This window comes from Psammomys obesus, unplaced genomic scaffold (genome assembly GCF_907164565.1).
Source record: "Psammomys obesus unplaced genomic scaffold, mPsaObe1.curated_primary_1811, whole genome shotgun sequence".
Taxonomy (NCBI): Eukaryota; Metazoa; Chordata; class Mammalia; order Rodentia; family Muridae; genus Psammomys; species Psammomys obesus.
In genome coordinates this window covers 1,837,897-1,850,272 of record NW_026590767.1, presented here as the reverse complement: position 1 = coordinate 1,850,272, position 12,376 = coordinate 1,837,897, and the positions used below count along the sequence as shown (strand labels likewise).

General features: G+C 44.1%; 1 protein-coding gene across 5 annotated transcripts in view; it reads left to right on the top strand.

The window, feature by feature from the left end:
- Fgfr2 (fibroblast growth factor receptor 2) overlaps nucleotides 1–12,376 on the top strand; it is a 103,961-nt gene that overhangs the window by 57,328 nt on the left and 34,257 nt on the right. For 3 of the 5 annotated variants that reach the window (XM_055608805.1, XM_055608804.1, XM_055608802.1), the window contains 2 exons: nucleotides 7,968–8,158; nucleotides 9,266–9,413. In XM_055608805.1, coding sequence (XP_055464780.1) covers nucleotides 7,968–8,158; nucleotides 9,266–9,413 — 339 coding nt within the window. Of the gene's footprint in view, nucleotides 1–7,967; nucleotides 8,159–9,265; nucleotides 9,414–10,588; nucleotides 10,734–12,376 lie in introns of all 5 variants that reach the window. The other 2 variants (XM_055608806.1, XM_055608803.1) reach the window with 1 other exon arrangement.

Genomic DNA, 12,376 nt, shown 5'->3' with positions numbered 1-12,376 from the left:
GGGGAGACACAGCGGCTCTTCCTAAACAACCTCGTTCCTCAGATGCTGCCTTCTCTGCAGAGGTGTGGGGTGGGGTTCGTGGGAAGCAATCAGAGCCTCAGCCTGATTCTGCTGGACTTTGCATAGGCAGATATTCCAGCAGGAGGGGAGGCTACCTGCTGGAACAGCAGTGAAGATCAGAAGCGGGGAAAGACAGCAAGCCAGGCACCCCAATAGTGCAAGTTCTGCTCTGCAGGGCTGGAGAGAGGGTCAGTGGTTAAGGGTGCATGCAGCTCTTGCAGAGGGCACAAGTTTGGTTCCTAGCACACACATCAGGTGGCTTACAATCCTCCCCACCCCCAAACCCCGTACTCCAACTCTGGAAGATCAGATGCCTCTGAGTTTTTAAGTGCATAAACTTCATACCTTCCTAACATACACTCATAATTAAAAATAACAAAAATGAATATTTTTAAAAAAGAAATTACAGGAGCCAGGTGGTGGTGGCACACACCTTTAATCCCAGGCAGAGAGGCAGGAAGATCTCCAAGTTCCAGGCTAGCCTGGTCTACAAAGCTAGTTCCAGTACAGCCAGGGCTACCCAGAAAAACTATCTAGAAAAACAAAAAACAAAACAAAACAAAGCAAAGTAATACTGGAGCATGAAGAGGTTGGGGAGATAGTGCTTATTGGGTGAACATGAGGACATAAGTTCAAATCCCCAGCACTCATGCACAAAAGCTGGGGAGGCCGAGTTGGAAGGACCTCTTGGGTTTGCTGACCACCTACCCAAGCCAGTCATTGAGTTCTCAGCGTCAGTGAGAGCCTGTCTCCAAACTGAAGGGGAGGAGCTGGCGAGATGGTTCAGTGGTTACAGTCCTTGCTATACAATGCTGATGACCGGAGCTTGATCCTTGGAACCCACATAATGGGGAAGGAGAGAACCCACTCAACACAGTGCTGTGACTAGTGTGCGCTCGCCACATACATCATACACACAGTAATACATAGAATAAAACTAAGGGGGAGAGTTGCCAGGGGAGACACCAGGATTGCTCTGGTCTGCACGTGGAGGCTTGCACCTGCACACACGGATATGTGTGCACACAGAAAAAAAGAGAGGAAAAGAAAGAGGACAAAGAAAAAAGTAATAAAGAGCCCTGGGCCTAGTGGTGCATGCTGATAACCCAACACTCAAGAAGCCAAGGGAGGAGGATCATGAGTTCAAGCCCAGTTGGGGCTACAGAGCAAGACCCTGCATTAAGAAATAATTCAGGAGGTGGAGACAGGCAGATCTCTGAGTTCAAGGTCAGCATTATCTACATAGTGAGTTACAGGACAGCTAGAGCTAATGAGGGTGGGGAGTGAGGGTATGAGAATCGGGGAGTGGAGGAAAAGGGAAAAGAAAGAGTTGTGGGGAGGGAGAGGGAAGAGGTGGGAGGGAGGGAAAACAGACTGACCAAGCACTAATGACCCCAGCTCAGCACTGCCTTTCTCTGTTGGTCATTTTTAGTTCTGACCATCCTTTGTGCTGAGATCTGGAGGCCGAAAAAAGGTTAGGGAAAACAAAACAAAACTCAGCATCCAACTGGATTGAGCCTGGCTGGTGTGAATATGTCAGCAGAGGCCTGATAGGGCAATGAACTCATTCTGCTAATTGTAATGAGCATGAGGCCTTTAGCAAGTTATTGGGCCCTGAACATCAGTGGCTTTGATGGCTGCCTCTCTTAATAGCCATGCTTCACCCACTGGTGTAGTGCATTCTCAGGCAGCAGAATCAGCCACCGCCTATTGTTGAGAGAAAAGCCAGGCTGGCTTTAGAAAGAGAGACTTCTCTCTTGTCTTCTAAACTGCAGAATTTTCCTTCTCTATTCAGCCCTTTGCAGTTGCTAAGAAACTGCCATTTTGGAAGAAGGGCCAATTAAATGTTGATTTCGATTTAAAGATAGAGCAGGCAAGGTTATCCATACCCCTTAAATGAATGGGTTGTCCAAGGGCCCTACTGACTGCTTCCAGTCTGCCTTCCAGTCTTGCTGCCAGAGAAAGCAGCTTTCAACTTTTTTGGGGGGGAGGGGCAATGGTAGGGATGGTAATAAGTGCCATTTAACTTTTGAGGGGTAGAACTCAGGAGACTGAGGCATGCTGGGAAATCAGGGGCCCTGGGCTTGATTAATTTAAAGATGTGATTTAAGAGCTCCGTCCTTGTGATCCCTCAGATACCTGTTTACCGAATCTGTAGACAGCAGAAGTTGTAGGTTGTAGCAGAACTTATAAGCAAACACATTATTATGTCCAGAGGAGTCCTGCCATGTTATAAAGCTCCAATGGTCAATTAACAAAGATTTATTCCTGGTCACTCAGGTATTTCCCCTTCCCCCCAGCTCTATAATTACTTTGGAATGAAGCAGGCTGTTGTCCCTCTATCCCCTTTGGCTGGGTTTTGGCTCCCTTCTACAGAACAAGACTTGAGAGAGTTAATGTGTCTATTTAGTCTCTCAGGAACTGGGCTTTCTGCTGTAGTGAAGTGGACACTTGAAGCAAGGGGACCAGGCAGACGGGAGGGAAGGCGGGTGTTTTTTTTTTTTTTTTGTGCTTCAGCCTGTATTTACTAAGCATTTATTCAGAGGAACCTCATTCCAGAGCTTCAGCCAACTGTCCCACCAGCCACAGCCCCACCCTTTGGACTGCTTTTCCATTGTGTCTTAATGTGAAATTCACACAAGGGCCTCAAAAGGCTATTTGAAAGCCCACCCTCCTACCTCCCCTTTGGGTCCACAGAACTGCAACCTGTAAGTCCAAATTGTAACTATTTTAAAATTGCAGTCGGGAAATAGGGGTCAGCTGTCCATCGGCCTAGCTGCCCTTCGCGTCTTTATTTCACTCCCCTGGAAAAAGAAAAATGTGTTTTCTATAATAGCTGAGAGCCGAACTGCTGTAAGAGAAGCTTTGCCTCTCACTGTAAATCCTGCCTGCTGGAGGAGATGTGATTTTTGTTGTCACGTAGAAGAGCTGAGCCAGCTCCCGGCTTCAGTCTCTCATCCAGAAATAATTCACAGGACTAATCCTTTTATTTCATTGTGCTCTGTAAAGTTGCAAACCTGTGGACTTCGATTTGCCTGGGGCTAGATGAGGTTCAGGGGAGCTTTTTGGAGAGCAGTCATTCTGGGGGACCTCATCCTCCTCTCCTATGCCCGCTGGGACACCTGCTATGCTAGGCTTCCCCATCAGTCATCTGACTTGCGTGTGCTCCAGCTTTTCAGAGGTTTTCCACACACTTTCAATAACTGGTGTCTGCTCTTTCTTCATCTCTTTTTTTTCTCTCTCTCTCTTTCCTTTCTTTCTGGTCTCACTATGTAGCTCATGTTGGCCTTGAACCTGTGTTCCTCCTGTCTCTGGCTTCTGAGTGCTGGAATCACAGGTGTGCACCTCACCCCCAGCAGGCCAATAGCTGTTGTTGAGGGTCTATTGATACCAGTTGAAGATTGATAGTTGAGGAGGACAAGAAGAGGAGTGTGGTACTTGGCCAATGTTGGCATCCTGGGACCTCTTCCAAGACATTTCAGGCCTCATTCTTGACTTGTTTAAGGGCAGAGACTAAGGTTGCAAAGGAAATCAAAGCCTGATGTGGAGAAATGAAACATGAGGCCTACTGACTTTTTAAAAACATTTTAAATAACATTCTCTGAGGTTTCATTTTATACTGAGCGCAGCTGTAAGAAGTTTTGGAAGATGGTGTAAGGTTTCTATTACACAGCAACCGTACTTGCAGTTTTTCTGCCCAAAGTGAGAAAGAGCCGAGAGGGGAGAGGGGTTGCTTAGGAGGTTATTTGGTATAAGGTGAGAAAATCTGAAGAGATGAATTCAAGACTGTGAGCTGTAATATTCAGTATGCTGTAATTTGCAAATGCAATAACACTGAACCATTGCAAATGTCTCCTTTTTCCCTTTGGGTGAAAATAGTCCAGATAGCTCGGAATAACTTAATAACCGGGGCTCTGCAGCCCTTTGACCACAAGTAAAACAAGACTGCGAGCTCTGGGCCAGGCCCTGCCAGTGTTACCCCAGCGGCCAATTCCCTGCCCAAGGCTGGCTCGGGAGGAGATGTTGTGTTCTGAAAGCGCTCCTTGTTCACAGGCACTGTTATTTGGTATTACGTGTTAGTGTTTGCATGTGTGGCAGTTTATTAGAAGCAAGTATGGCCAAGGAAAAAGTCTTGCAGTGAAATTCAGTAGATCTGGCTCAAAACCTTAGAGACTTGTAGTACTTTTGTTTCTAAGTAAAGACCGTCAGCAGTTACGCTGCTCATGCATGTGCGTGCGTGCGCGCGCGCACACACACACACACACACACACACACGCACGCATGCACAAAAGCATGTTTGTGAGTGCAAAATTGGAAAACCAAGGCAAGGAATAAACTGATACCCAGAATTCCTTGGAGAGGGGGCTTGGTGGCTAAGATAAGGTCAGTTCCTAGAACTGCAGCTTCAAGGGGCCCAGTGTCCTCCTCTGGCCTCCAAGGCATCTGTATTCACACACACACACACACACACACACACACACACACACACACACACCTGCTTTATTTGTGTGTGTTGGTGCATGTGTATATACATTTGTGGAGCCTAGAGCTGATGTTCCTTAGTCAGCCTCCGGTATCTATTTATTTATTTATCCACCCACTTATTTATTTATTTATTTATTTATTTATTCATTTATTTATTTATTTATTTATCTATCTATCTATCTATCTATCTATTTATTTATTTATTCACCCATTCATTCATTCATTCATTCATTCATTCATTCATTCGTTCGTTCGTTCGTTCGTTTATTTATTTATTCATTTATCCATTTATTTATTTATTTATTCATCTATCCATTTATTTATCTATCTATCTATCTATCTATCTATCTATCTATCCATTAATCTATTTATTTATTTAATTATTTAGGCAGGGACTCCTGTTGAACCTGTAACTCACAAATTTGTCTAGTCTTGCCAGGGAGTTCCAAGAACCTTCCTCTCTCCTCTTCTCCACTTTAGCTTTTAGACATGTGCTGTCACATCTTGCTTTTCTAAACATGTGGTCTGGAGAACTGAACTCAGGCTTATGCAGAAGGTACTTGATTGACAGAGCCATCTTCTCCTTTTATGGGAAGGAATTGACCTTCTTGATATTTGACAGGTAGAAATAAGTGTATTTTGAGTTTGGCTGCCAGAAACCAGCCCAGAAGACAGCTTCCATTCTGCTGGTAGATCTCCTGGTATGTAGGCTTGGTAAAGACAGAGGAGACATGGATACAGGGACTTAACTTTATCCTTCCCATATTAATGGGTCCAGCTGGGATTAAAGCAAATCTTGGTCATTCCTTGTGGCATCCAAGTCCCTCTGACCCATCCCAGAAGCAGCACGTCATCCCATAGAGTAGGTTTCCCGTGGTGTATGAAGAAATGAAGCTTTGTTTTTTTTTTTTTAAATCACAAAATGAATAGTCTAACTTATCTGTTCTTTGTTCAACCTACACCGGTGATAAAGGAACAGATGGATGACTTTTTGTGGGGCTCTGAAATTTTTATCTTTATTGTATAGAAATGTAGGTGTCTATGAAGTGATGGAAGATTCCAGAATGAAGCTCAGCCCTTTTCTCCCTTTTTAAAAAGTTTCTTAAGGGCCAGTAACGGGCTTATGGAGCAGAATCAAATTGTGTACGGTCTGGCTCTGGCTCAGCAAATTCCACAGGATGATATTTTAATCGGAAAGTCTCCAGTACAGAAAGGCTTAGAGATCTATCATTCTATTTTGCTGCTTCCAGCCCCATGCACAGGCATCTCAAACAAGGGGCCGTCCTTGCTATGTCGGGCTGCTTTGGTGGTGGTGGTGGTGGTGCACAGGGGTTCTTATTTCCCTTAACTATTTTTTTGTTTTTGTTATGAGACAAGATCTCACTATGTACCCTTGGCTGGAATTCACTATGTAGAGCAGGCTGGACTTGAACTCATAGAGATTCACTTGACTCTGCCTCCCGCGTGCTGATGAGATGAAAGATGTGTGCCATCGTACCCCGCTCTGTCTGAACTGCAGTTGTTGAGCTGCAACAGTGGAACTCACGGTTGGAGAACGAAGGCGCTATAAGCATGTATTTGTGAATGGGCTCATAACCAGGGTGCATGTGGCTATTGACCACAGAACAGCTGTGAGGAAGGTTCCTGTCGACTTGTAATTTCAGTGTCATTTGTATTTGAGATTAAACAAGCAGCCCAAACTGTTAGTTAATCCTTTCTTGTTTTCAATCATCCATTCATTGGTTTACTCGTTCATTTCACTGTTGTAAAAGCAGCAGTGATATATTCCTAATGTAGCTTTAAGTGTACAGAACCTTAGCTTCAATCATAGGTAGACCAGATCTCTAGAATGTATTCATCTTCCATGACTGAAAGTTTCTATTCTGTGACTGGCCACTCCGCTTCCCCTCTGCTTTATTCCTGCCTACCATCATTCTATTCTTTTGATATATGAATTTGAGAGTTTTAGATCCCTTCTATAAGTGAGGTCTCACAGTATTTGTCTTGTGACTGATATATTGTGCCTACCATAATGTTCTCTGGATCCACTTCCCCTGTCAGCTGGCGTCAAATTACATGATTTTCTTCTTTTTAAAGCTAGTTTTTCCATTTTATATAGAGACCAGAGTTTTGATTTTATCCATTCTTCTACTGATGGGCATTGAAAGGGTTGTTTAAGTAAAAATCTTGGTTTTGTGAAGAGCTCTGTGACGGATGTAGCTCAGATCTTCCCTGAAGTGAGGGTTGCTGGATCAGATGAATTGCTTTGTTTTTAACTCTAGGCTTCCTGTACTTACCCTACCAATTGTATTCCCACCAGAAGTGGAGTAGGGGGTTCTCTCTCCAGGCCCTCAGTAGTACTTGTCTTATTATCTTTTTAATGATATTTTGGTTTGCATTTTTCTAATGATGACTGATGTTAAGCATCTTCTCAGTTGCTTGTTAGCCATTTATATGGAGAAGGTCCTGAGTCCACTTTTAATTGGCTATTACCTAGTTCTTTAGAGACCTCATGTACAGTTGCAAGCATACCTTAACCTGGTCCCTCTATGGATTTCTACCAAGAACACCTCTCACCTGGAAAGGTTCTGGTATAAGACCAGGAGGAATGTCCTTTGTTGAGAATGTTCTCAGTGAGGCTAGAAAGAAATGACCAAACAGCCCTCTCATGGGGCCTCCTCTGAGACTGTCAAAATTCACCTGCAAACAGGCGTCTGTCTCTTCATTTCTTTAGTGCCACATCTGAATAAGGTAAGGAATAACTGCTTCTATACATCTGGTGCCTAGCACACAGTGACGCTAGGCACTTGTCAAATGAATGAATAAAGGAAAGGACCACTGAATGGAGTCTGTGTCATGATAAAAAGAGGGATCCAGTTAGTTAGTTTGGTTTCATCCTTTCTTGGAGCTTTAGCTTCCAATTTGCTTTTAATGCAGGGGATACAAGACTTCCCAGAGCATCTTGGCAACTGGCTAGGAGATAGCATGCATAGATGAGCCTCTCTTGATATTCAGGGTGACCTTAGAGGGGGCTGTGTCACTGGCCCATGCTCTCTTGCTTGTGTTTAAAGTGAATCTGTGCATTATCTCAAGCCAAATAAGTGAGTAAGTGGCCTTCTACCAGCACCATCTGTCTCTTGGATTGCTGCAATAAAGAATTTCCTCTTGTTCATTGGGTAGTCTATAACTCTCAGTAGTAATGCGTTCTTTTCTGATTCTCTAAATAAGTTATCCTTTACAAGGGTTGTGCTTCAGTGATCTGCTTTGAAGTCGTTTGTGTTGTGCATGGGGCCCCCGTGTTATTCCAAAGGAGTCAGCCAGCAGACGGGAGGCCTTTTTGGCTTGAGTTCCTCCGACAGCCTCCTGGACAACGCAACTTATTTATTGCTCTCTCTCCCCCTCCCAACGCCTCTCTCCATCAGAGCGATCACCACACCGGCCCATCCTCCAAGCTGGACTGCCTGCAAATGCCTCCACGGTGGTCGGAGGGGACGTGGAGTTCGTCTGCAAAGTTTACAGCGATGCCCAGCCCCATATCCAGTGGATCAAGCACGTTGAAAAGAACGGCAGTAAATACGGGCCTGACGGGCTGCCCTACCTCAAGGTCCTGAAGGTGAGAACTTTCTGGATCCCTAGGGGCCCATAGTGAGGGCTCCCTTGGAGATTTGGCCAGGTTCTTTGATTTCCTGTTGGATTTCAGAGATGGTTCTCTTTATGGACTAGCCAATAGAGTATGTTAGGAAATTAGTAGCTCGTAGGCCTGCTAATAATGTTTCTAAAAGGGGCTGTGGAGTAGGGGAAATGCTACTACACATGAAGTCAGAGAACTACCCTGTTTACTAGCTCTGAGGTGTCACAGAAGATGCTAGCACCAGTCAGCTGCACGACACGTCTTTAAAGCTAGGGTTGGGTACCGCTTAAAAGGCAATGTAGAGAGTAATGAGATGGAGTAGAGGGAAATAACAGAAAAGCTCTAAACACCATGCTAATGATTTTCTGATGTTGTCTTATGTTTTCTGATATTTAATGCCGATGTTGATATAACATTTGAATCAAATTTTAGTAGCCATCTTTTACAAACTACTTAACTTTTTTTTTTTTTAATTCTCACCTTTTATGATTTTTTTGTATTCTTTTAGTGTGGTTTAGAGAGTAAACTTGGGGGAATGTGTTTCTGCACCCGTGAAATAATGAATGAGGAGGATTTCCTTCCCTTCGTGTTTCTCATTAAAAGAAATACTTTTTTTTTTTTTTCAAGTTTCCATTTGTGTGGCTTCAAGCTTCCTCTTGAGTGTGGTGAGCGAGGTCTGTATGTCAGTTCTCAGCCACCGTGTGCCTGTCTCCCCTGTCCGCAGGGAGTGTGCTTACAGAGCGCAGTCAGTCTACCTGTGCGACTCTAGAAGTGACAGGCTAATGATAAGTCTCAACCTGTGGAGTCTTTTCTCTAGCCAGCAGTCCCCAGGACGCCAAGTACTGGAGAAAGGCGACCAGCCGGGAGAGCCGCTCACCCATGCCACCAACCGTCCACCTTCCTCCACCCTGCCCTAGCAGATCGCTGCTGTTCTCCACCACTTGACTGATTTTGTTCTTCTCCCCGCCCACAGCCCTTCAGATGTAATGACTGGAGATTGTTCTCTTGTGATGTGTTGGTGGTGGGTCCGTAGGCAGCACCGAGTCCTTCCTGGTTGGCCGTTATATTGTCTTCCTGTGTTTGTTCTAGCACTCGGGGATAAATAGCTCCAATGCAGAAGTGCTGGCTCTGTTCAATGTGACGGAGATGGATGCTGGGGAGTATATTTGTAAGGTCTCCAATTATATAGGGCAGGCCAACCAGTCTGCCTGGCTCACTGTCCTGCCCAAACAGCAAGGTAACAACGTTTTTGTGTTTGTGGTTTATTTATTTTTTATTATTATTTTTTTCTTTTTCTTTTTAATTTTTTTTTTTAAAGAAAACTGGATATAGAAGTTGAAAAGACTCGGTGCTTTGGGAGGCAGCAGGCAGCTTCTAGAGTTACTCTTGTGGCCTTGGTATATTTATAATGATCTTTCTTTGGTGGTGCAGCTGGCATCATGCCAGCGGCCATGGAAAAATGCCCACAACGTTCAAAGTGCTTGAAGATTATCCTCTACCCCCGCCCCATTTTCAGGCCCTCCTTTCTGGTCTGTCTTGTTTGGGCTGCAAACTTTCCATGATCACTGTGTCTGAGAACATGTTGAGTCTGCGGTATCTGATTATTAAGCAGAACTCACACTACTTTTCACACTGGTTTCTGTAGAGAAATGTTTGTTTGTTTGTTTGTTTTGGTCCCATACCTGATCCTATCTGAAACTGGAGGCCGGTTATCTTCTGGTGAATGCATCACTGAATGAGATCGAAGGCAGAAGGTTGAGTTTTCACTTATCATTAGTCACATTCAGACATTCATGTTAAAAAAAAGGAAACAAAAACAAGGAAATCCAGTTTTTCTGTTAACAGGATCATGCTTTCTGCCATGTTCTTTCAATGATAAGGCGAGGTGATTTTAGCCTGAGGGAAATTAACCAGAATCTGGTAACCAAGATAACCTCACACCCTGGTTCCCACGGAGCCTCAGGGATGTGTGAGGCATCCACCTCATGGCTCACCTGCCATGATTTGTTGTACCACACAGAAGATAGAACCTCCCCTTTTCAGACAATGGGAGTCTGCATCCCACAGGACCAGAAGCCAGTTAGGCCTCTGGGCATTAAACTTCTTGGAACCCCACCCCCTAATCCAAATGAAAACAAAATCAGAGAGAATGGACTCTGTGGGCTGATTTTTCCATGTGTTCAGTTGCATGCATGTCTAGGTGGTGACGCCGGTGTGGTGACGGGCCTGCAGAGGTGAGCTGGCCGCTGTCTCTCAGTGTCTCTCGGTTGTGGGCTTTGTGGATGGGCTGCAGTTGGAATCTCCTGATGGCCGGCACCCCCTGGAGCCACTGGGACGAGGCCTCTCGGTTCCAAGGCCCCCTCCACAATCATTCCTATGTCTAGCCTTTTTCTTGCTTCCTTTGTTTTCTAGGCTGCCGGTGTTAACACCACGGACAAAGAGATTGAGGTTCTCTATATTCGGAATGTAACTTTTGAGGATGCTGGGGAATATACGTGCTTGGCGGGTAATTCTATCGGGATATCCTTTCACTCTGCATGGTTGACAGTTCTGCCAGGTACATACTGCTCTTTCTCTCTCTGGGTTGTTCTCTTTCCTCGGTTGATTGCTATAAAATTAACACAGCTTCTGTTCTTAGAAATAGCCCTTTAATTTATCCATTGCATAAAGATGCCAAAAAAAAAATGTTCAAAATGACCACTCTTCCCTGCCCCCCAGGAATAAGAAACTGCCTTAGAAATTCGTGTACAAGAAGATCCCATATGATAATTTATGGTTGAATAAAATTTCACCTTTAAAACCCAAAGGGATCATGCAATTTTAGGAAATCATTGAGCTGACAACTCAGTGAACTCATCCATCCCCCTTCGCAAAGGAAGTCAAAATTACTTTGAATTTCACAAAGTAATTTTTTTTTCCCATTGTAAATTCTACTTTGCTAAAATCCGGTATGTGGTTTGATGCCTGTCAGTCCATCTTGCTCACATCTCTTATGAGTACAGCCAGATTTCATATTGGGGTGCCTGGAGGCACCTCTGAATGTAGGCGCACAGAAGCAGTGTGTTACCTTGGGAATCAGGTGGCTTGCTGCATGCCTTGATAGAGTGGGCTTTCAGTTTGCTTTGACTGCAGAGCATGCGTGCGGGCTTGATGTTATTTCCGCCTTACAGAGAGATAAACATCAAGGAAGCCCATTGCTGTCTAAGTCTTTAACCAATGCCTCTGTTCTAGTCCAACTTCCTTGATAATCCCTGCCCTCTCTCATGCCTTGCCTCGCACTTCCTTTGGGGGAACTGCACAGACTGTGGATTGCAGCTCATGACGCTCTTCTACTCCAGTTATTAATGCCTTGTTTCTAGAGTACCATGCCTACCGCACGCTTGTTTCATAGCTTGTAAAAAGAAATTGATCATGTCCTGTTTTGTGCTATGCTGCCGAGAGTTTTGACTATCTCTGCAAATATTTGTTTTTCCGATTAAAATGTGTAAGCTTTAAAATAATAACCATTGCATCCATCTTTCCCTTTGGTTATGAATGTGCCCTGTGAGTATTGCTGAAACAGGGGTGCCTCTCCTGTTGAGCTTGCTTGTACTTGTAATGCTGCGCTATGTAAGTGCCTAACTGGCACTTCTTGAGCAATTTGCCTGACAGCATGACCCCTTAAGGAGATGCAGCTTGAGAATAATCATATTTGGAAATACACTGCTTGTAGACTGCTCATTTGCAGACTAAGGAGGGACAAATATCGTTCACAGAAAAGCGTGATAAATTAATCACATTTCTACTCATGTGCCGTACCATTATATTCTTTTAAAGATTCAGTAACAAGTTAATATAACTGGATAGATGCACATTTTAGTGATTATTAAATATTATATATATCACATATTTTATATATATCTATATGACTATCTCATGGTTGATGCATCTGTTTGTTTAACTGAATAATATTCTGGACTGCATGAAGAAACTTGCCAGAACTTTTTGGGCTAGCCCCCTACATGAGTGTGAACTCTGAGTGGAGCTGTGGTCCTCTTGGGCCCCGCCTTTCCCTGGAGGCGCCTCTGCTTGTAACAGCAAAGCATTGTCCCCAGCTCCTTAGAAACGCTCCTGTATTTATCTATCTATCTATTTATCTACTTATTATTTTATTTATCTATCTATCTATCTATCTATCTATCTATCTATCTATCTATCTAT